Source organism: Lissotriton helveticus, chromosome 11, assembly GCF_964261635.1.
Source record: "Lissotriton helveticus chromosome 11, aLisHel1.1, whole genome shotgun sequence".
Lineage (NCBI taxonomy): Eukaryota > Metazoa > Chordata > Amphibia > Caudata > Salamandridae > Lissotriton > Lissotriton helveticus.
Genome location: NC_136072.1, coordinates 1091597696 through 1091621171, shown reverse-complemented (window position 1 = coordinate 1091621171; position 23476 = coordinate 1091597696). Strand labels below are relative to the sequence as shown.

At 44.1% G+C, this 23476-nt stretch overlaps 1 protein-coding gene and 1 long non-coding RNA gene across 2 annotated transcripts in view; one reads left to right on the top strand and one right to left on the bottom strand.

Moving 5' to 3' along the window:
- The window catches only part of LOC144791522 (uncharacterized), a 41207-nt gene extending 32253 nt beyond the window's left edge, over positions 1 to 8954 (top strand). Inside the window, exon 3 of the long non-coding RNA XR_013602412.1 lies at positions 8567 to 8954. This is a non-coding gene — a long non-coding RNA (uncharacterized LOC144791522). The remainder of the gene's footprint in view (positions 1 to 8566) is intronic.
- A 6623-nt stretch (positions 8955 to 15577) lies between these two features.
- DRG1 (developmentally regulated GTP binding protein 1) overlaps positions 15578 to 23476 on the bottom strand; it is a 62227-nt gene continuing 54328 nt past the window's right edge. The window contains exons 8-9 of the mRNA XM_078667720.1: positions 19070 to 19192; positions 15578 to 16320 (exon numbers count right to left, since the gene is read on the bottom strand). Coding sequence (XP_078523846.1) covers positions 16221 to 16320; positions 19070 to 19192 — 223 coding nt within the window. The 3' untranslated portion in view covers positions 15578 to 16220. The remainder of the gene's footprint in view (positions 16321 to 19069; positions 19193 to 23476) is intronic.

The following is a 23476-nucleotide window of genomic DNA, read 5'->3' as shown; positions in this document are numbered from 1 at the left end:
AACTTAACACGGTGTAAAGATATCCAGGACCTAGATGACACCTCCTCATGATCCGGAAACGAACTGAATAAGATAATAGAAGTGCCATCTCATGAGAGCAGATTGCAAGTTTATATGTGGACGGTCCGCAAGGTAAAGCATTAAAAACTAGGAAAATTTAATGCTAAAGAAAAATAAAACAGCCAAGTACTTTATCGAGTCTTAAGCCAATAGGCAAGGTAAATAATAAAAACTTGACAAATAAGTCAATGAATTGTCAATGAAATGCTAGTACTCAGCATATCAAACATGAAAAAGGTCTATGACATAACTGTGTATGCAAAATAAGCTGCAACAGCCTCCAATAGGAAGTCACCGTCTTCATCCGAAAACAGTTCAGCCATCCAATTTAAAAGCGGAAAAGAACATACGTGCTCTCCCAGCACCGGATCCTCTATCACCATCAGAGGACAGCTCGGTGGGTTTTCAAGAAAGCTCTGTTCCAAGAAAGACTGTGCTGCCGCCAGTAAATTCCAGGGACCAAGTAGTCCATGCATCAATGCCACAGCCATAATCCTTTCGCCAGGACAAACCAACTCGTGAGTAATGATAGGAGTCATCAGCTGATTAAAGTCGACGTCAGGAGAAACCGGTCCGCAGAGACACAAATCAATGGCCCAATCGAAATCACAGGTCAGGCAGTGAAATACAGGCTGGACACAGGTGAAGTAGGAGAACCGAAAAGATAATCCATATGCCGTGCTTAATATCGCCAACGGCATTGTGCCATAATATTCTAGCATGCGATTGCGGAACAGTGTCAGCAGCTGCAGGGTCGGAGGTTGCATAGGAGGGACATCCATATTTAAAAATGTAAAAAAGCACAAGAGCGTCCGCTGGTAATGCAAGTAAAAATGCCAATCTACGAACCAGAGTGCAGAAAATACAATGAAAGGAAGCAGGGATGACTCCAAAGATTTTCTCAAATGAAGTCACGAGACCACTGGTAACAACTTTAAAAAAGTGTGCCAGGGACTTTGTGGAGGATGCGTTAAAGATAGTCGGAAACATGTTACTGAAATTGAAAGGCAAATCTTAATTGAAAAGGGTGTGCACCTCTGTATGGGTGTTCGCTATGTGAAGTACGAAAGTTTCACGGGCCGAACTCAAGGCCACCTCTCTCTGAGACAAAAGAGCTCTTATTCTTGCCATGCCGTTGAAACGTGTCCCAAGGTTGGTATTTGTGGCCAGATTGAAAACTCCCTATGTTCATGTGTGGGAGGAAATAGAACATTTCTGCAGCAAATAACCCGTTCACTTACTGTTACGATAAAAGGAATACTTTTAATTAACTCAGAACAATCTTCATTATTGAGCATCAAATAACTACCATTTTCCAACAACTTGAACGTGGGGATGATAGCAGGAACTGGCGTGCCTTGCAACACGCAAGCCATATTTGGTCGGTGTTTGTTGCATGAACCGTGTAACTGTATGTGCCTACACATTAGTGAATGATCTGGCGTCTCAGTGCATTCCTCTCCATTCAGATAAACTTCTTGATCATCTTTGAAACATCTGTATGTGTATGGAAGCGACCAGACCTCATGAAGAAAAGCACTACCTAAAGGTTCATAACGACCTATTGGTATATATTTCATACAATTTGAAAACTTATATAAAGCAAAAGGCAGCGTTATTAAACCGTGGATAAGGCATGTTGCCAAAAAACCCGCAATCCTCTGCTGATGATGTCACTGAGCATGTCATGAATGATGTAATATGTGACATCATCAGCAGTGGATTACGGGTAATGGTATCTCTAGTTTACTCCCTTATAGCTGTGTTTCTTTTAACATAAGTGTCTGTTTCCTTCCCTTATACTTACTGTTTTTGGTTCGCTTCCGGTTCGCGTACCAGCGAGCGAACTAGGAAGCGAACTAAGAGAAATAGAGGTTGGCACAATTCCAAATATTGTACCAATTTTTTAATAACGGGGAGGTAGTTCTGAAAAGAACTTTTTTTTTTATTTTTCTGAACATTTTTTTACTGTTTTTGAATTTTTCGGAACAGTTTTATATTTTTTTGGGTTTTTCTTGGAGGGGGCAATGAAAACGATTCATTGTAAAGGGCTCAACAGGAGCAACAAAACAAAAAAAAGAAGTATTTATTATTTTGGGCGTTTCGGACAAACTTGCATATGATAGTCAATAGCTCTGTTGATCAGAGTGATGCTTTTTTCTCCGTAGGAAATGAATCCATCGCAAAATGCGCAGATGTGTTTTACATCACCAAATCTCATTTGTATATTTGGCACCATCTCCCTGCCCTCTGGTCCCGTTACTTCCGGTACAACAGATCTTCTGGCCATAATAGGGAGATTATCTAGGTCGTTCCGAAACTGTGCAGCACTGTAGTTGTTAGGATGCCACCTAGTCATATGGCGATGCATTGTGTAGTTTCCGAAACTGTATTTTTTGTCGGTCCCTCTGGACAGTCTATCTTGACATATAAGGCAAGTTACGTATCTTGCATTTACTTTTTTCTGACCTTTGGGAATTTTAAAAAATTGCCAAATGAAGTTTTCTTTCCGGTGAGACGTCCTGGGCTGCTCAGGCAAAAACTGCCTCTCTTCGTGCTCGTCCTCCTGTTCCTCTTCTTCTTCTTCTTGTTGAATTAGAACTTGAGCAGGTGGTCCACTCTTCCTTGGATGTGGTGGAGGTGGTGGGGAAGCACCAGCTGAAGCTACTAAAGAAGCCATTGCTCAGTGATCACAAAGGGTCTTTCTCTCACAATGATGAAAGTCAGAGTGAGGAAAGAAGGAGGGATTTTCATCATTTGGGAAAAACAAGAGTTCTCAACCAATCAAAAGTGTTCATTTTAGATTATATGACCTAGTCTTACATCATTAGGAAACCAAAAGTGAAATGAACCAATGAAAAGTGTTATTACCAAGTCACATGACTTGCTGTGTTTACGTTAAGCGCTTTGCAGGGCCTCCCGGTTTGCTTCCAGAAACCTGCGCTTTGCGACTCGCTTCGCGTACCAGTTCGCTAACGTAGCACGTCATATGACGTATCACGCGACAACGTGAAACGTCATGCGGACGGGAGGCGTCACGATGTTGTTTTCTAACGCGGCACTTGCGGTAAAGAAACGTTTACCGGCTCGCGGTCTATTTCGCGGCATCAAGGTCAGCTAACGGGAAGCTTCCCGATTCGCGAAGCGGGAACGAAGAAAAAAAAATATTTAAAAAAAAAATTATTCATAAACATATAAAATATATTTTTGGATTTAAAGAAGAATACATTTTACAGCTACAGATATTAGCTGTTAAAAAACCAATGAAATTCACAGAAAAAACCATAGGTTATAGACCATATATAGTTAGGAATTAGCATTTACAAAACCTTGAAAATTCACTGAAAAAACCATAGGTTATAGACCATATATAGTTAGGAATTAGCATTTAGAAAACCTTATTTTACTCACACAAAACCATTGAAATTCCATATATAGTTAGTTGCACTAACTATATATCGCGCACCCGCAATCCACTGCTGATGATGTCACATATTACATCATTCATGACATGGTCAGTGACATCACTGATGACATCACTGATGACATCTCAAATGACATCACTGATGACGTCTCATTTGGCATCATTCTTGTGCTAATACGATAAACCTCTTCAGACTCTAATATAACCTTAGATACACTCAGTGTATACAGACACTCACACACTGCCACTCATCCATGGAGTTACTCACACACCCAGTCAGTCATGCAAAGAAACAATCTCACCTCCATTTCTTCAACTATACAGTTATACACACCTTACTTATTGAAACATATACTAACACATATTTACTCTCTTATACAATCCCTGATACAAGTTCACAATGATCGATACAACCACTCACTCAGTGGCTCTCATGCACAGTTATTTATATATGCCAACTCTCACATGTACTGTGTTTTACATATGTACTTACTATGACATGTAGCATTGAGATATCCATTCACTCATCAATACACTCATGCACACAGTCAACTGCCCATGTAGCTGTTTCCACATGCACTCTTGAACTCATACACCTAGTGAATAAACTGCTCACACATCTATGCACAGAGTCACACACCTTCCAGCCACCCCCACACAAACTCAATCTCCCATAGAAATACTTGGGCAACCAATTAATAACACATATAGCCTCTCGTATAGCTAATGATCAACACATGCAGCAGTTTACATCACAACAGACATAATGATGCACAAATTAAGACAGTTTAGTCACTAACCCATGCATTCAGTGAGACACATTTAATCACTCACTCATACAGTCAGTCACGCACCTACTAAATCCTTCATCCAGACACTTATACATCCACTCATTCTTCAATATCTAAGACATATTTTAACTTTACAGAAACATACAGTCACTGGATGTTGTCATCAGTGATGTCATTTGAGATGTCATCAGTGATGTCATCAGTGATGTCACTGACCATGTCATGAATGATGTAATATGTGACATCATCAGCAGTGGATTGCGGGTGCGCGATATATAGTTAGTGCAACTAACTATATATGGAATTTCAATGGTTTTGTGTGAGTAAAATAAGGTTTTCTAAATGCTAATTCCTAACTATATATGGTCTATAACCTATGGTTTTTTCAGTGAATATATATATATATATATATATATATATATATATATATATATATATAGTGTATCCAAACACATTTGCATTCTGAGGTGGTTTAAAATATGTTTGGAGTCAGATTACCAGAGGCTGGCAGAGCTGCGGTCTCTGGTTTAAACCTGCCCTGGAGGTCGCCACAAATATTTACACACAGGTCTCTTATTTGTTGTGTTTTCAAAGGCAAACGTGGTGAATCCAGACTTTACCATTGGCAGTGTACATTCCCACACCGTCCCCACATAAAAAAATGTAAACGATTTTAACATAAGCCTTTCACCAGTCCAAACGTTTAACATTGAAGCTTAAAATAGGGTAACGTAGCGCAGTGCTACTACAGGCAAACTCCATACAGGCTTGGCATTCAGGACGGACACAGCAGGAAACGAGGAGTGACTATGGGGAAGTACCAAAACAAGCTTTCGGCATTGCGGGGGGGAGGGGGAGCAGCAGTAGCCTTTGATGTGGTGAGAAGAAAGAGTGTAAGTGAGAAATGGCAGAGGGGAAAAGAGCCACTGCGCTCAATTGGGCTACATTTGGGCGCTTTTGGGCGGCGCACCTCAGCGCGTATTCTCCGGCATTTCAAACACACTTTTTCGATTGGTTTTGCCGCTCTGCTTCTGATCGCCTTGACAGGTTGTAAAATACTGGCCAAAAGAGTGTGCACACGCTCTATATATATATTTTTGGTGATTGGCCTAGGTCTCTGACCTTTGACTACAGCTTTGCTGTGGGGGTTTGTAGGATACATTGAGTGTTTATACTTGTGTGCTGGTGGGCTGACCCATTCTACCCTTCGCGCCGAAGATTCAATAAAGGACGATTCCAGTGTGGCAACAACAGGGCAAACTTCAAAGCCCAGCATTCCGCAGGTGAGTGTTACAGATCATTCTAATCTTCCTCTGGGGGGTCGTACTCAACACTGCCTCCTGCAGTGGCAGCAGCTGACTCAGGACGTGTGGGTGTTGCAAACCGTCAAAGGTTTTCACTTAGAATTTTATACTCCTACTTTTCAGCGCGATCTCCCCGCAGATCTCCATTTTTCCCTACAAGATCAGTTTTATAACCAAAGAAATTGCAGAGTTGCTGCAGAAGCACGCGATAGCGCCGTGCAACAAGGGACCTCACGGCTCTTGCAGCAACGTCTTTATTGTGCAGAAGAAAGGGGGTGGGAACAGACTGGTTCTGAATCTCAAAGACTTCAATCAATTTTTCACCTACAACCATTTCAAGATGGAGGGGATACATCTGTTAGCAGACTTGTTGCAAGAAGGGGATTGGCTGGTCAGGTTGGACCTCAAGGACGCCTACCTCTCAATTCCGATCTTCCTGCCACACTGTCGCTTCCTCCAATTCCGGTAGGACGGTCAGTGGTACGAATATTTGGCCTTCCTTTCGGGCTCTCATCGGCTCCTTGGTGTTTCACCAAGGTGATGAAACCAGTGGTCGCACATCTACGGGAGCGAGGGGTAAGACTGATAATCTATCTGGACGATATTCTGATCATGGCGCAGAGTCCACTGATGCTCCTTCAGCATCTACGTCTTACAACGAACCTGCTCCAGAGCTTGGGGTTCGTGATCAACCTCGCAAAGTCAGTGGTTCTCCCGACGCAGTTGATAGACTTTCTCGGTTTCACGATAGACTCCAAGGCAGCTCAGCTGTGCCTTCCCAAGGCGAAGTTGAGAGATCTCAAAAAAGAAATCCTTGCCTTACTGAGCAAGCAGACTGTCTCGCTCAGGGCCCATTGCCAGAGTAGTGGGGATTCTTGCCTCGTCGATTCAGGCAATATTTCCGGGTCCTCTGCATTACAGGGCCCTCCAGCGTCTGAAGATCAGGCACCTTCAGAGAGGGTTGTCTTACGCAGACAACATACCATTGTCTCAGGAAGTCAGGACCGAACTACAGTGGTGTCTGGGCCACGTAGACGCCTGGAATTGCAGGGCCATCTTCGGTTCTCAACCAGAAGTGGTTATCGAGCTCGACGCCAGCCGCTGGGGCTAGGGCGCGCACTGCGGCGACATCTCCACTGGAGGAAGATGGTCTCCGCAAGAGTTGTCATTGCACATAAACTGCCTGGAGCTACTCGCCGGGTCTTTCGCAATTCGGACACTATCCCCGAAGCAGACCTCCTGTTGCATTCTTCTCCGCATAGACAACGTGTCCGCAGTGCGGTATATCAACAAGTTGGGAGGCACGAGATCGTCTCTTCTAGTCGAAATAGCCAAGGACTTTTGGCATTACTGCCTCAATCACCAGATATCAGTAATTGCGGAGTACATACCGGGCCAGTCCAATCAGGTAGCGGACTGGAATTCCAGACCCCTCAGGGACTACAGCGACTGGAAGTTGCTGCCCAAAGTGTTTCGGTGGCTTCAGAGAATTTGGGGTCCATTTCAGACAGACCTTTTCGCGTCCAGGCTCACGTGCCAGATCCCCCGTTTTTCAGCTGGAGACCGGATCCGATGGCATGGGCGACCGATGCTTTTCTCCAGGATTGGTCAGGCGCGATTCAGTATGCGTTTCCCCCATTCTTGCTGATCCCCAGGGTGATGACCCAGGTGATCAGGCAACGGGCAGAGATAGTCCTGGTGACACCGTGGTGGACGAAGTTGTTACAATGGAGTTGCGACCTTCCCGGGTTGCTCCCAGAGTCGAACTCGTTGCTGGGCCCTCTTCAGGAACGGTACCCCATGATTCTGGACGGGCGACTCACGCTGATGGCATGGAGGCTTTCAGGGAACAGTGGCACTTGCCAGGAGTTTCTGACAAGGCTTCGGAGTTTATCAAGCAAGCCTGGGCACCTTCCACCAGGAAGCGTTATTCCTCAGCCTGGAAAAGCTGGGTGGATTGGTGCTTGGAACGACATTTGGATCCCGTTGGGGCAGAACTAGTCCACCTGTTAAATTTCCTGTCGGACAAAGCGGTAGAAGGTCTGGCTTACCGCTCCGTCAACAATTTTCGATCAGCCATTTCAGCGGGGCATGCGCTGGTGGAGGGCAAACCAGTGGGTATGCACCCGGTTGTATGCAAACTCCTCAAAGGAATTAGGGTCGCTAATCCACCTAAACCCAGTTATTCGGGTCTGTGGGACGTTTCCTTAGTTATATCTTTGTTCAATCGTTGGCCTGTTAATGCCCTCCTATCTAGGAAGCAGCTCTCGGCCAAGTTGGCTATGTTGCTGTGCCTGTCGTCATGCAGACGTTCATCGGATGTGAGAGCCCTCCACATTACAGGTAGAGTATTTACCCCAGAAGGGGTTTCTTTCACTATTACTGGATGTACCAAAACATTGTCTTGTCATATGGATTAAAATGCTTTCCCAGAAAATGAGAAATTATGTGTAGTACAATGTTTAAAAACGTAGGAGGATTGTACAAAGGTCTTGAGAGCACAAGGTTGCTCTAAGCTGTTGATTGCACTGCAGAAACCAGTAACAGCTGCCACCATTGCCAGATGACTTCGTTTTATAATGCAAGAGGCTGGTATTGATATTCAAATGTTTGGTGCTCATTCTGTAAGGGGCGCTATGGCGTCAAAATCATACATGTTGGGTCCTAACATTCAGGACATTATGCGTTGTGCAGACTGGTCTTCAGAATCAACTTTTAAAACGTTTTATTATAAGCTGGTGGGTGATATTACTTCTGTGGTTTTTTAATGAGCGTTAAACTAGCATAATCTGAAGCCTCCGGTCCTGTAATAGAATCAAAAATTTGCTAGCATTCGCGCCAAGAATTTTCAATTCTATTAAGGACACGGAGGCGAGGATTATCCCACCCGGCTTTATTAGCAGTAAAAAAGCTTACCCGCCCATGTTCACTGTTCTGACATATTGGTTTATACAATGGTTACGGTTGTCTCATTTCCTTTATTTCAGGATCAGACAAGAAGTCTGAATAGAAGACGATGGATGACACGAGCTTACGCTTGAAGACTTGTTTATTCTTCCACGTTGGAGGAGGTTTTGGACTTATTGATGTGGATGTCTGGACTTGCGTTCTCTGCAAAGAAAGAGGATGATGGGACCACGCAGAGGGTTCTTATGGACTATGGAGGCGTGGCTTATATGTATGCATCATGGGCAATGTAGTTGTTTATACAAGAAAATGTGTTTCATTGGCTGCTGTGTTTCGCAATAAAGATAAGAGAAGCATAATCCTCGCCTCTGTGTCCTTAATGGAATTGAAAATTCTTGGCCCGAATACTAGCAAATTTTTGATTCTCCCCCTACTCCAGAGATAATCCAGCTGCCAGACTGCAGAAAACAATTGCAGCAGAAAAAAAGCAAACTGCAGCTGCTTTAACAAGCATTTGCAATGCAATAGGTCTCGCATTATGAAAGTTTGAGCTATTGGTCTTGTAAATGACAATTTTTTTATTTATGTGTTGATTTTGAAAATAGCTAAATTAATAGCTTTGTCATTTTCAATGCCAATAGTTATAACTTTCGCACATGTGACGACTATAGCATTTGTAATGCAACATGTTTTGTATTTACGTGACTTGGATGTATTGATATTACAAATAGCAACGGCTTTTAATTTTTTTAAATAATTAATACTTGAATAAAAGTGATTGTAATTTATATTGGCAATAGCTTAAACTTTTGTAAATAACGTTTGTGAAGATTATGTTCAGTGTATTTTATTGTGATGAAAATCCAAGAACAGAAGTGAAATAACATTTTTTTGTGACATTTGTAATAAAGCTTGAAACATTGAGAGAACATAATTGAACCAGTTGTTGTTGAATGGTGGCGCTGAGTGATGCTGTGGTGGCGCTGAGTGATGCTGTGGTGGCGCTGAGTGATGCTGTGGTGCTTCTGCACTCTGAATCTGCACTCACAATCTGCACTCTGCACACTGCACTCTGCCCACTGCACTCTGAATCCGCACTCTACATATGGTATGTTATGCTTACATACGTTCCATATATTATCCATGTATATGCCACATTTAGTTAAGAATATATGTTCTGTTTAGTTACATTACTTTGTTTGTATACCCTTTTATGCTGCTCTAAAGTTATTTCAATGGGTGAAATGCGGAGCCTGGGTAGCAGGAAGGAGAAGATAAGAGAGTGCATCGAGTGCGGACTTGTGAGCAAGCGCCTTAAGCCATCAGGATGCTACTTCAAGGCACGTAGACAGGGTCGTAATACCCAATGATACTCGTAAAGGTAGCTACAAAAAATGGCGTTAGGTTGTGCACACACCCTGCAAAGATGCGTGTAGCGCCTGAAGTCACAAGTTGAACCTGGTGTTGTTCGCTACAATAGACGATAGTTATCAGTGAGGTTTGTTCCACCATGAAACGAAAGTTGGCTGCCGAGAGTAACAAGGCAGTGCTGGGAGGGGGGCTGCGCACAAACTGAAGTGCTCTGGTTGCACGGCCTGCGGCCGTGTGAAGTGTTATCAGTGAGGTTTGTTCCACCATGAAACGAAAGTTGGCTGCCGAGAGTAACAAGGCAGTGCTGGGAGGGGGGCTGCGCACCAACTGAAGTGCTCTGGTTGCACGGCCTGCGGCCGTGTGAAGTGATAAGCCTTTGAAGTATGTCACGGCGCCTGAGGGGAGAGCAGAGAGAAGGGAAGGCTCGTGCGGGCAGAAAGGACGGCCGTGGGAGGAGAATTCGGCATGGCTGGGGAGGGGGAGGAGAAATGAAAGTAAAGGCTGTGCTTGCGGGGAGAGAGAGGGGAGGTGCTGGTGTGGGAGGAGTGCTGCTACGGCCTGGGGGAAGCTGGCTGGGGAGGGGGAGGAGAAATTAATGTAAGGCTGTGGGGAACAGAGTTTATGGCCCAAAAGCGCGTGCCTGTGGCCACGTGAACTTCAAGAAAACCACAAGGAACGAAGCCCTTGGTTTGACGAGGATTTCGAGCACTTGAATTCTCGCCCCCTCAATGCGCTTGCGCGCATTGTAGGTCACGAGACCTAAAAAGCTAGAAAACAAACTGCACAGCAAACTGGGAATATCTTGTCTTCCCTCTGTAAATCTTCTTGACTCAAATCTTCATGGGTTTTGTTTTGTGATGAATATTCGCAATACCATAATATAGCATTAACAAATGAAGACTTTCTGTGGAAGGCAGCAGGCCATGGACCGCAAACATTGCTTTATAAAATGCAATGCTGACATAGATATCGGCCAGTTTAAAACACCATTCACTGCCAGCCCCCAGCTACACGGAATTAAGTTATCAGGGCATTTGCAGAGGAGTACTCTATTTTTTTTTTTGTCTTATGTAGTGCTAAATGGAGTCGAAAGGATTGGAGCGCTTTACATGAAAACCAGCAACATTACTCACCGAAGAAGGAATGGCTTTTCATCTTCTTGACCAGACCAGCGTAACAGCAGGACAAACACAAACACCAGCATACTAATATGTTTAAAATGTGCAACCAGTCGTCATTAATGACACTTGTTGCACGCACAGTGGTTTTCCCTCCTACGCTCTTTCCCAACTCTTCACAGGCTGGATCCCACCCCAGCCTGTGACGAGTTGGGAGGTGCATCCTCGCTGAGTGACATACAGCCTCAGGCTGCACAGGGTTTGAACCTAAAGCGCCCAGGGTGCATTCAATCAGTGAGGATGCACACGTCACGGATGGGAGTGGCCCTACAGGCCTAAGAGGTGAAGTAGGCCAGGGCTGGAAGAAGGCAAGCCCTGAATAATATGCAACATAGCACATCCCCTTTATTGCACGTGCTTGTCAAACAGTTCCCCGACGCTGCCTGATGACCATTGCATAGAGCGAGGGTCAGAGGGACTAGGGGGCATATTATCATGGGGGTTTATCTCCGCTTTTTTGGCTTTAAAAGCCAAGAAAGCGGAGATAAAATGATCTCCCTATTACCTAGCTGTCGCTAACACCAGTTAGCGACAGCTAGTAGGAGATAGCGACCATCTTGGGCCCCACTTTGCATGTCAGTGATATTTATCACTAATGACATGCAAAGTGGGCGTGCCAAGATGTTAGCGACTGGAAACAGTCGCTAACATCGCTATCTCCTATTACCAACTTTTGGAGATATTCGCGCTAAGCGCGAATATCTCCAAAAACTAACACCTGCCCTGAGCAGTTCTTAGCCATGTTATCCAATGGGAGGTGGATAACATGGCTAAGAGCATTAGCTCGGTAATGCATGAATATCGCTGACTTTTCAGCGATATTCATGCATTGCGGCCGTTTTTTATCGCATTTGCGATAAACCTTGATAATAGCAAGGTTTATCTGCGATAATTTCTGACGATGCTTAGCGTTAAAAAATTCGTTGCTAAGCATCGTTAGCGATAAATATCGCTTAACGTTGGTAATATGCCCCTTTGGTTTTTTTTGTTTTGAAACTGAAAGTTCTTTTTATTATACACAAGGTGGAAACTGGGTCGAGTCTGCTGGCTCTGCGACCTCAGGCACGTTCAAACTTCCTGCCTAAAACAAAGTAGAAAACAGAAATAGTCGGAGGGGTGCAGCCCCCACGCCCATAAAAAGAAACTGCCCCTGCGGAGAGAGAAAGAGACCATGAGAATGCAAGAAAGCAAACCAAACAGATAGTGGAAAAGACAGTTAAAAATGGGGAGTTGGATAGAGAGCATTATACAATTGAGCATGATATTTAAGGCACTAAAAAGTAATTTAACATTTACGACAACTTCTCAGGTTGTCATACTCATATGTTCAGGATCATACTGAATGTACTGTATTTTGTTTCATTGCGGTAGCTATACAGCATGAACCTAGCCCCGAAGGTCAGCGTGACAAAGAGCAGACTGAAAGAGCCCTGAAACATAAGTAGGAATATAAACAAGTACGGACCATGTGTGCCAATTGATTTGCTGATCTTGGGGAAAACTATGTGCGTTTGGTTAATTTGAAAGATTTCGATTTTTTCCGAACAGTATTGCTACATGTAATATTCTTACTTCACTTGATATTTTTTCAGCCTTCAACAATGATATATGAAAAAATATTTTATAGACATTTTCAATTTTGCAAGGCCTTCTGCAGCGGAATTTACCTGCAGCGAGCATAACAACTGGCTTAGACTGCCATCTAGTGGTAGATAATTGTGTAGTCTTCTTGCTAGCAGAACAAAAGCATCCGCTTCGACTGTCGTCAATCCCTCACAACTTATTTCAGCAATCTAATGCCTTACGCCATGTATGTATTACTCTCTAGGGGGCTAGCCTAACCCCCCTCTTTCTTGCTTCTTTTTTTTCTAACTTTCTGTCCTTTCCTCCTTACATTTCCATTTTTCTAGTAAAATCCAACCAGCAGGAGGGCAATCACACTACACCAATGTACTAACTACATATGCCAATTGTGACTTACCCTGCAACAGTATTAATAATAGTATACAGTATATAAAAATAAAATAGAATGCAAGCATTTTTACATGCAAGGCCATCCCATGTTTATCTATTCTAGACCGCAAAGCGTCGTGCTCGCGCCAGTATCTTAAGCGAAGGACCTTTTGGAACTGCTGCTACTGTAAATGAATTTAGGTGGACCAATTTAGCAGTTCTGGGAATGAAATAACAAAAGAACAAACTATAAAAACAAAGATGAGAATAAGAGAAAAGGAAAGTGGGAAAAAGAACTAGAAAAATTAAACCTAACAGGAAAGTACGAAGTAAATAATCAAGAAAGAAGCAAAGGTGGGCTGAATGAAGGACACGAATGTGGACAGCAGTAAAGACAAGCGGTCTTCACTATTCAAGCACTCGCGTTTGTAATTAACGTGGCCGCGCCGCTGTTTGCTCCCGCAAAGTGGATGCCGCCACAAGCACGAGTGCAGTGATGGCTAAAGGCCCTCCTAGAGCAGCATCTGTAACTCTTGGCATATGAACTGTGCTTGGTGGAGCTACAATTGTTGTGTAATTTTCTAAAACCAATAAAAAGATTGACATAATATATTGTCCCCACACGGACACCCTGGGATGAAAATCGATTAGTCCAGATCTGGCATTAGTGGCCCTCATAAGGTCCTCATTATTCCTTAAATAGTTTAGCATCTAGACTGAACAAGAAGATTGCGCAATATGAACCACACTGGGAAGAATTTTGCCTGGTTTGGGAATCTGTTATTGCAGCATCCAGTCATGATTCCACCAGCGCTCCCATCTCTCCAAAAGGTGTAAACAATATAGTTACCAGTGATCTACAGATTTTATAAAAAGGCAGAGGTGCAGCTGTTTGGACCTGGGGCTTAACCCAGTTTCAATCAGTGTACAGTTCCGACCACTCCTCCACTGCGATTACGTCTTTCAAGGCCTCAGCTGGTGATTGGATTTTTATGTTTTGGGCCATGGTAGCATTCTAGGCACTCCCCCAATGGACTGCCCCCATTATACATGTTTTGGTACAAGTCCCGAAAGAACTCCGCTATATTCTGCCACCTACTCCCTGATCTCACAAACCCTATCCATGACAGCTTTTAGCTTTGCAGCCAATGGCCTCAGTTATGTGTTGCCTGACACAGAATTATGTTCGTGTTTTGAGAAGAGCATATTCCGCCTCGCCTACATCTAGTCCTTGGACTTGGGATCTGACCACCATGACCTTGCACTAGAATTTCTTTTTTAAAGTGTGGTATAATGAACAGATGCCTTGTTGTGGATAGAGTCTGATGGCGAATGGATGAAAAAGTGCCAAAAAGGCCAGTAGTAGCAGCATCAAAATATTGCAGCAGTCACTCAAACCAGCAAGTGTCTGCACTGTCTGTTGAGGGTCCATGCTCCACCTAGTTCACACCAAACAAGATGTGGACGCCTAGAAAACTCAGGTGATCTCCATGCTGGTCTCCTTATGATTTCTTTATTTATCACAGGAATCACATTCTATTTTGTTCATTAATGTTGGTTTATACGTTTTTGCAGTAGCAACAGTCATTTAGGTCCTGAAGAAAGCAAGGACAAATGTGTCCATAAGAATTGCTGAAACATGTTGGCCTCGCATTACATCTAGGCAGTTATTCTACAAAACTGTCACTGACTATTTTTAATGTTGGAGGAGTGAGTGGCACCACAATAAAAATGTTCAGTACTCCCTCATCCAATTTTAACACTTTTCTTTTTACAAATTTGTTTGCACTGCGACATCAGTCACTCTGTTCCACCTATATTCTCGAAACAGAGTAGCAAGACCATATTGAGACCTGTCTGAGCAGGTGAGGGCTTTTACCACCTTTGTCCTCATCTGTGAAGGACAGGAGCTCTTTCATATTGGTCATGAAGGAATCCCAAATGATGAAGGGCGGTTCAGTGTGGTGACTGATGGGTATCCTCAACTGACCGATTTGGGGGTTTGAGGTTAGATATTAGATTTTTGATTTAGATGCACAGAGTAGGTATAGCGGTGGTTTGGGTGTCCTGTTCACTTTAGCGTATATGTTTCTGTGTTAAAGACCCTTTGATACTTGTGTGTAGAAAAGTATTAGCAGGGAACGTGTCAAAGCTTGGTCTTAAAATTCCCTTGGGCCCTAGTGATCGTTGTGTTATTTCTCACACCAAACGGAGACTGAGAGGGCTGTGCAGCTCCAGGATACGAAGCTTTACATGTTAGGGATCAGTCTATATTGGTTATCAATTGTGCTGCAGTGTGCCTTTGGCTATACCTGAAGGATCTCACGGGTAGAAGACGGGTGTTAAGTGTGGTGGTTCGAATAGAAGACTGGGGAGGGAGGACCACAACAGCAGTGGTGAATGAGGGGATTGGTATCGATAACGGGTGGTGGTTTAATGTGGAGCACAAATCCCATGATTTGTTCTCCATCTGTCAAGCTCACCCTAGCATTTATTTTCCTTTGCAGTGTAAACAGTCATTTGCTTTGCCCGACATGCCCCCTCATGCACCTATCAGTTTTCTTTCCAATTAGTACAAGCTAAGCATGATTAGTTAATACATACGCATGAAAATATGCTTTGATTTTAATTTGTGAAGATGCATTGTACTCCTTCATAAACTACTCATTTGCAACAGGTTAAAGCAGAAATAAGATTTTCGTTGGATGAGCAGTCTTCGCTTTCTAGACCATATCCTTTGCCACCGACACTTTTACGATCAATGACAATGAAAGGTGGTTACAGGTCACAAGAGTCTACAAGTTTACATTGAATGGAGCACAATGTGGTCTTCCAAAAAACTGTTCCAAAACAAACGCACTGTACAGGAAACAAGAAGCAAACATCAGCAAGTTACATCTTATTACGACAGAGTACAATTTTGAAAGTTTGAGAGAATTAGCTAAAAAGCGTTTAAAACTGACCCGGCCTCACCAGCCTCTGGCACGTGTCACACGGAATAAAATAAGAATCCCTAAATTAGACCATGTGAGTAATTGAACGAAACCGAGAACATTTTGTTTTGCAGATTTACTGAAATTGATGTATACAGATGTTATGACAGAATGTCCCCAACATCAGATGGCAAGTAATGTTGACAGTTTGTTGCCAAAGCCATTCCTCCCACCTGAGCAAGTTTATTGACATGCCTGCTACAGTCTCTGGCATGCAAAAACAAGAAGGTGATGATAACTTATTTCTTCACAATCTGAATGACATCTTCGTCTTCCATAGTATGATCTTTCCCAACCTTCTGTGGGTTATGTTTCACGGATGACCCCCACACCAGGGAACTGAAGGAGAAGAGGAGATTCAATCAAAATTGATATACACCCCACAAAAGTCAACTCCTCAACTTATTTCTAAATCCGCTAAGCAGTCTCACCTACTACACTCCTCCCTGTAAACATAAAATCTCCTGCATTTCAGAAGCAACCTTCCATACCCAAAGCCAGCTTATGAGCAGCAGTACACAGTTCATCACAAAAAGTAATTTGCTTACATTCGTTCAGTACATACTAACATACCACAAAGCAGACTGGTCCAATGTTGATGCCAGATAAAAGACTCAATTGTTAAGTAAACATTTCCCACTTGGATTATAAAAGTCCGTTATTCAACTGCAAGCTACCCTTGGGCGAACATGCCCTTTACAAATGCACATTATGTTATTAAATATATGTACACATACCATATGTAAACAGCAGAAAATCTGGCATGTCAACGTGGATTAAGAAATTGACTCATGTCAGAATACTATACCATCAAAATATTGGCACATAAGCCCACAACGACATGCGTGTTTTTGCACAGTGTTTATGGGTAGCTAGTAAAACATACCAGTTTAACAAGCCACAGTCTAGTAAATCATCTCTGTTCGCCTAGTTTATCATCTTATCATTACAAGTTTGCCATCACAAATCATTTAGTCTGGCTGAAAACTCAGTGAAGCATGGTACCACAATCATTGCAGAAGTCAACAATGGTTTTGTAGCCCTTTCTTCCTACTTGACGTGGTTCCAAGGCCCTTTCAAGAAGGTCAGAAAATGGCTACTGCAATTTCCTTGTAAGGTTGGCTGAAGTTAGCGAGGAGTTGAAAATGTCAAGCCAATCTCTTGATCCTCCAGGCCCAACACCAAAAATACAAAAAACATCTTCAGAGAAAAATCCTTCTTTATCTGAGAACAACTGGACTGGTCAAAGAACAGACCCAAAGAACTATTTAAAATCATCAAGCAGCAAACATCCTTTTTCCCTCAACATGCAATTAACAAACCAACAAAACGCTGTGAAGAATTTGCAAACTTTTTCTATGAAAAAGTATCCAGTATTGAAGTCTCTCTTGAGCCTCCCTCCCCGCTAACCTGCACTAAGAAGTTGTTAGCAAAATACTTGGCAAACATGAAGCAGTCTTCGCAAATCTCAGACCCTCTTTCTGCGACACTTGTAATAAAGCTCAGTCACATCATCTGTCCGCAATGGACCAAAATCATCAACTCCTCCCTATCGCGCGGCTCCATTCCGGCTTCCCTCAAACTCAGCCAAGTAACCCCCATCCCTCAAAAAAAACGCCGACGTAAGGATCCTTAATAACTACAGACCCATAACTAACCTCCCTCTCCTCGCCAAAACCATTGAAAAATGTGTGCCTCCACAATTCGACACCCAAATTGAAAAATTCAACTTGCATTACACCTTCTAGTCGGGTTTAAGGAAAGGCTGCAGCACTGAAACTGCTGTATTAAACGTCAGATCTTCACAGATCACTGGACGAAAAACAGGCATGCCTCCTAGTCCTCCTGATTAATCAGCCCCCTTCGAAACCATCAACTATGACATTCTCCTAAACACCCTCTCAAAGAGAGCAGGCAAAGGAACTGTCCTACAGTGGTTTGCCCCTTTCTTCACCTAAACAAGCGCACACACAGCTAATCAAATTCAACAATAACATTTCGAATGCAAGCCCGTCTCATGAGGTGTCCCGCAAGGATCAACCCTGTCCCCTGCCCTATTGAACCTCTTTATGGAACCTCTTGCAGGGAACCTGATACAAGCTAGAATTGCACATCACCTTTTTACCGATGACACCTAACTACATGAACATCTCGTCAGTCAGACATCCAGCACCAAGTAGCACTCTACACACAGTTCACAGCCTTCTCCTGATTCTGCCTAAATTCAAGAAAGGGAACTTGCGTGCCAGCTCCTTCTCCAGGAATGCCGCTAGAATCTGAACGGCTCTACCTCAAGACTTGAGCGACAATCTTTACCCAACTTCAAGACAAAATCTAAACTCCTACTCCTCAACAAATATTTGAACCCACTCTCCTAAAGTTTGACTCATCCATGCTGCCAACCACAAAAATTAAAGACTAAACCTCATTACCTATATCGCTTGGGACCATCTATGGACACCCCTGAACTATTTCGCCCATCCAATCTACTGCATGCTATAGGCCACTGTTTCTACCTCAAAAATGCCCATCATTTTTTGCTTACATACTGCCATTGTGTCTTTATACCTACCAAAATATGTACTGTTAATATACAATGTTAAAACATTATCTAGATTTATAAACTGTTTCTACCTCAAAAATGTATCTGCTACCGATCCTAAAGCCTTCTTGTGTTTCGTTTACATACTGCTATTTTGCCTTCATGTGTACCCTAATTATGTGAACCACTTAAATATATACTATGCAAATACTGAAGCGCTCTGATGTCTTCGGGACAAGTTTGCACCATATAAAACTCTACAAATAAAATACAATTTGTAGATAAATATCGCAAACAAATCTATTGGTTATAATAGTAATATAGCACAATTTCTCAGAGGGTGGAAATGGTGCACAAGTATATTTAAAGAACAACATGCTTTTAAGTAAGAATAGGTGTAATCAACATCAGTAAAATAATTCTGTCAGGTCCCATCTTACAAGGGTTCAGCCTTACATGTGCACACAAACCCTCACAGGCCCACTGCAGACATTTTTGCATTAAATGCAGAATCACATCCACTCAAGTGCGCACACAAATACTTACTATTTAAAGTCTTTCATGAGACTTTTGTGGATCTTCGTGCAAAAGTCCTCCACGGTGGTCCTAGCGGATGGCAACACCACTGGTGAAGAATAGTCTGGTAATTGACCCTTGGGTTTTGTGTAGCTGAAACAAAGACATTAGTTCATTCTCACAGAATAGTTTACAGTTCATTGCAAGTTAATTATTGCCCTGATCCAGGATTTCAAAAAAAGACCGGAGGCTACCATTATGCAATAAACTTAATCGCTGCCCCAACATGCAGCCCTTTAAAGAACATACACTACATCATGAATAAAAACATTCCAAATAAGAACTTTCAAAACAGCATGTGTGTAGGAAAGTAGGATCTGCTTTCATGGTCACCCCTACTTTTTGCTGGTGCCATATTTTACCGTCTCGTCTGACTGGGATTCTGCTAATCATGACCCCAGTCTCTGTGCTTCTTCCCTAAATTGGACATGGTATGTACTTAGGTACACTCCTGATAAGTGTCTAGTATATGTTACTAAGGTAGCCAGGGCATAGGTACACCAGGGGCTGCGGATGGGCTGAAGCACGAGTTATGCTACCCATGGGAGATTACTCAAATTTGGACTACAGGGCTGCTGGTGCTAGCACCAACTATAACAGATATAGGTTTTCTTATATCTGATGTCACTGCACTTAAAACCCAAAAGTCACCCCTAAGGTAGGCTTTTCAATCCTGAAGGCAGGGTGCTCAGTTCTAAGTGTGAGGGTGCCCCTGCATGAGCAGGACATCCCTACAACCTTCGGACTTCATTCTCCCGGGTTGTAAGTGCATCATCCATTGAGATACATAGAGTGGCCATGCGTCATTATGCGACGACCATCTCTAAACATGCTGTAACGAACCATGTCGTGTTTTGTATCACACAAGCTCTTCCGGAAGGCCCTCAGTGCTCCCGGTACCAGTCTTCTAAACCCAGGCAGCAAGCTACGGCTGCTGCCGACCAGAGACACGATTCTACCCTCCTTCTGCTGAGACAAGCTTGAGCAGAGGAAGGCAGGACAATAGGTATGCTGTCATAGGGAGGTGTGACCACCTCCCAGATAGACTGTAGTGACCACCTCCCAGATAGGACTTAATGTATTAGGCTAGGGTGGTGGCATTTGCCAGCATCACTCAGACTGCTTGAAGGGCACATTTGGTGCCCCCCTTGCCATACTCCATTCCAACCCAGTTCAGGCAGCCGTTGGCTCCCACTCTGGCGTGAACCTGGACAAAGGACATGGGAGTATCCTCCCCACTGTCCAGCAATTCCTCTGGGAAGGACCCCTGAATAGTTCCAACCCTTTCCTTAGGGTACTTAAGGGCTTACCTGTGGGTGGGTCCCTAGATTAGTCGTGGGACAAGAATCAGATCATATACCACTTCAACTTCATCTGTCTGGGCACTCTGAACCTCGCTGGTCTTCGCATTGGGAACAGAGACTGCAACTGGGAAGACTACTGCTGCTCCTGGTCTCGTCGTCCTGCAAGTCTGCTGCAACGCCTGTCCCCGTGCTCTATACCGGTTCTTCACAAGGCCTGTGGACATCCAAGAAACCCGAAGGAATCTCCCTTGGAGTGAAGGACTGGTCTGCTGATCCTGAGCTCCCATGGACTTCGAAAGGCGCAGCAACACAGGTGGTGGTTGTGCAACTCCTGTGGCCTGCACGGTCTTCACACTGAGTTTGAGGTCTGTATCCCTCGTCAGAACCGCAGGAACAGAACCCCTGTGAACTGTGTCGACTTTGCGCTGCCAAGGCTGGTTGACTCTCACCTCCAGAGATCTTATGGCTCAAAGAAGCTCCAACCTCGTGCATCTTTTGCAGCCAAGATCTTTGCCTGCATCGCATCCTTTGCACTATGGGCCTGCATCCTTTGGTGAGCGGTTAGAGGTCCTCCTGCGGTTCCTATGCCTTTGGCCCGCGAGTCCTCTTCAGGATCTTCTTTGGATCCAGTGGGCTTCCCTGCTTGCTCGGGCCTGTTCTGACTTACCTGCTCATGGTGAGTCCCTTTGACCTTGCTGGTCCGGACACTGAACATTTTTCCTCACCTACATCGATTGTCATTGCCAAGGCTTGCTGGTGCCCCTGACAGACACTGACCCCTTGGCTTTTGACATCTGACGTGGGACAGCTCGTGCACGGCTCCTCGTCGTCCTCTGCGTGGGCTGGACCGTACAGCCTGGACCGTACAGCTGCAACCTCAAGGGTAGCCTCTACTCACCTGCATCCCAGACATCAGTGGCAATTTGTCTTGTGGACCTCCTGGTCACTCATGAGTGGCATAGACTCTGTCCCCTCTGCTTGCAGGTACCTCTCACCTTGAATCCACCTTTGGGTTCCATCAGACACTTTCACCTTCTTCGCCAGCGACATCTTTTCCAAAGTCCTCCAGTGTGGTCTACTGCGGTTTCTGACATCATTTCACACCTATGCACCTGGCTTCCCCAGTGTAGGTATCCTGGGGTATCCGTGGGTGGGGTGACTCTCCAACCTTCCATCTTCCACAGGATTTCTTTGGGGTCTGCTGGAAAGGGTCCTTCTTTTAAACTGCAACCTTGGTTGGTTCCTTGGGTCCCGGCTCTTCTACGTCTTCTGGGTCCATTCTTGACTTAGGTTATGGTTCGCATTCCACTATTTTAGTATATGGTTTGGTCTCCCCCTTTGGACCACTGTGTATTCTGTGCTACCTATGTAGTCTATTGACAAAGTATTGTGTTTATATCTCTGGGTAGGAGACAATATATTGCGTTAGCGAGTGTTAATAATAAATACTTATTTTTTTTATAACTAGACGGTGTGGTTCTTTTTCACTTAACATATACCATAAAACAAGCTGCTTTACACTCCTTCTGGACTAATCCTGGAAGCTGCTCTCCACAGCTACCTCCTAGAGTGCTTTCTAAGACCACTAAAACCTCCATAAGGGACTAACTGTAGGAACCTCTGTGTTGTGAATTGCATGAAAGTTTACAAACAAAAAATGCTTGAGTTCAGAACCGATGGTGAGAATCATTTATTGATTTCTTTTAGCAAACCCTATGGCAGTATCTACAGCTATTATTTCAAAATGGGTAAGAGTAGTGATGTCTGAGGCAGGGGTATTTTTGTCTAAACTCAGCGCACACGGTTCTCATGGTGCAATGGCCAGTAAAGTGTTCTGGGAAGGAAGTGCACATATATTGAAAGCGGCAGACTGGTCGAGTGCTTCAACTTTTGCAAGCTTTTACTTTATGATGTCAAGCATGTGAACAGTGTTATGTTATGTTAATAACATTTTTATAGCGCACAGCTGCCCCAGCCAAGGGGCGTCCCGGCGCTTCTGGTAAGGTCATCACACATAACACATCAAAACAGTGGGAGAGATATACTGAAGAGGAGTTAAAAAGGGATGAGGGAACAAATGAGTTTTAATAGCTTTCCTAAAGCTCAACAGCTCATCAATTTCTCGAATGCGGGAAGGTAAAGAATTCCACAGCTTAGCCGCCAGAACTCGAAAGGAACGACCTCCGGCTCTACTCAATCTGAATCGAGGGATCACAACCAGATTTTGGCCCAAGGATCTCAGAGCGCACGAGGGAACATAGAACTTCAAGAGATTATTAAGAATCGGCGGGGAGGCCATCCTGAGAATCTTGAATGACAGACAAAGGGTCTTAAAATAGATCCTCTGTGTGACCGGAAGCCAATGAAGCGAGCGGATGGTGCTCTCAGCAGAGCAGAACATTGGAAGCCCCACAAGGGCACTGGCTGCTGCATTCTGGATACGTTGCATTCGCATAATTTCAGCCTGGTTGGACCCCAAAAGTAATGAGCTGGCATAGTCAAGCCGTGATAGTATAGATGCTTGAATGACCAGCTGCCTAGTTGAGGCATCAAAAAACCTCAAGATTGGTCTTAGCCCTCGAAGAATACCAAAACATGTGGCCGCTGTTTTCTTCGTATGGCCACGAAAGCTGAGGGCAGGATCAAGCCAAACCCCCAAGTTCTTCGCCTCTGTCACAGGAATAGGGGTTACACCCAGCTCAGGGGACCACCACTCATCACCCCAGAGGTCCGCTCGCTTACCCACAATCATAACCTCCGTTTTTTTGGCGTTGAGCTGGAGACAGTTGGTATTCATCCAGCTAGCCACTGCCAAGAGTCCTTCCCGAAATCTGGGAGCGTCAAGGTCTGAGTCCCCACTCAGGGTGACCGCCAGCTGCGTGTCGTCCGCATACGAGGCCATAGTCAGACCCCACCGCCTGACGACATCGGCCAGCGGCCTCACATACAGATTGAATAGAGTGGGGCTCAATGATGAACCCTGAGGCACACACAGATCAAGGGGGTGGAGTTTGGACTCAACGGAGGAGTAGCAACCTTAAAGGTTCGGTGGGATAGAAAGGAGCAGAACCAA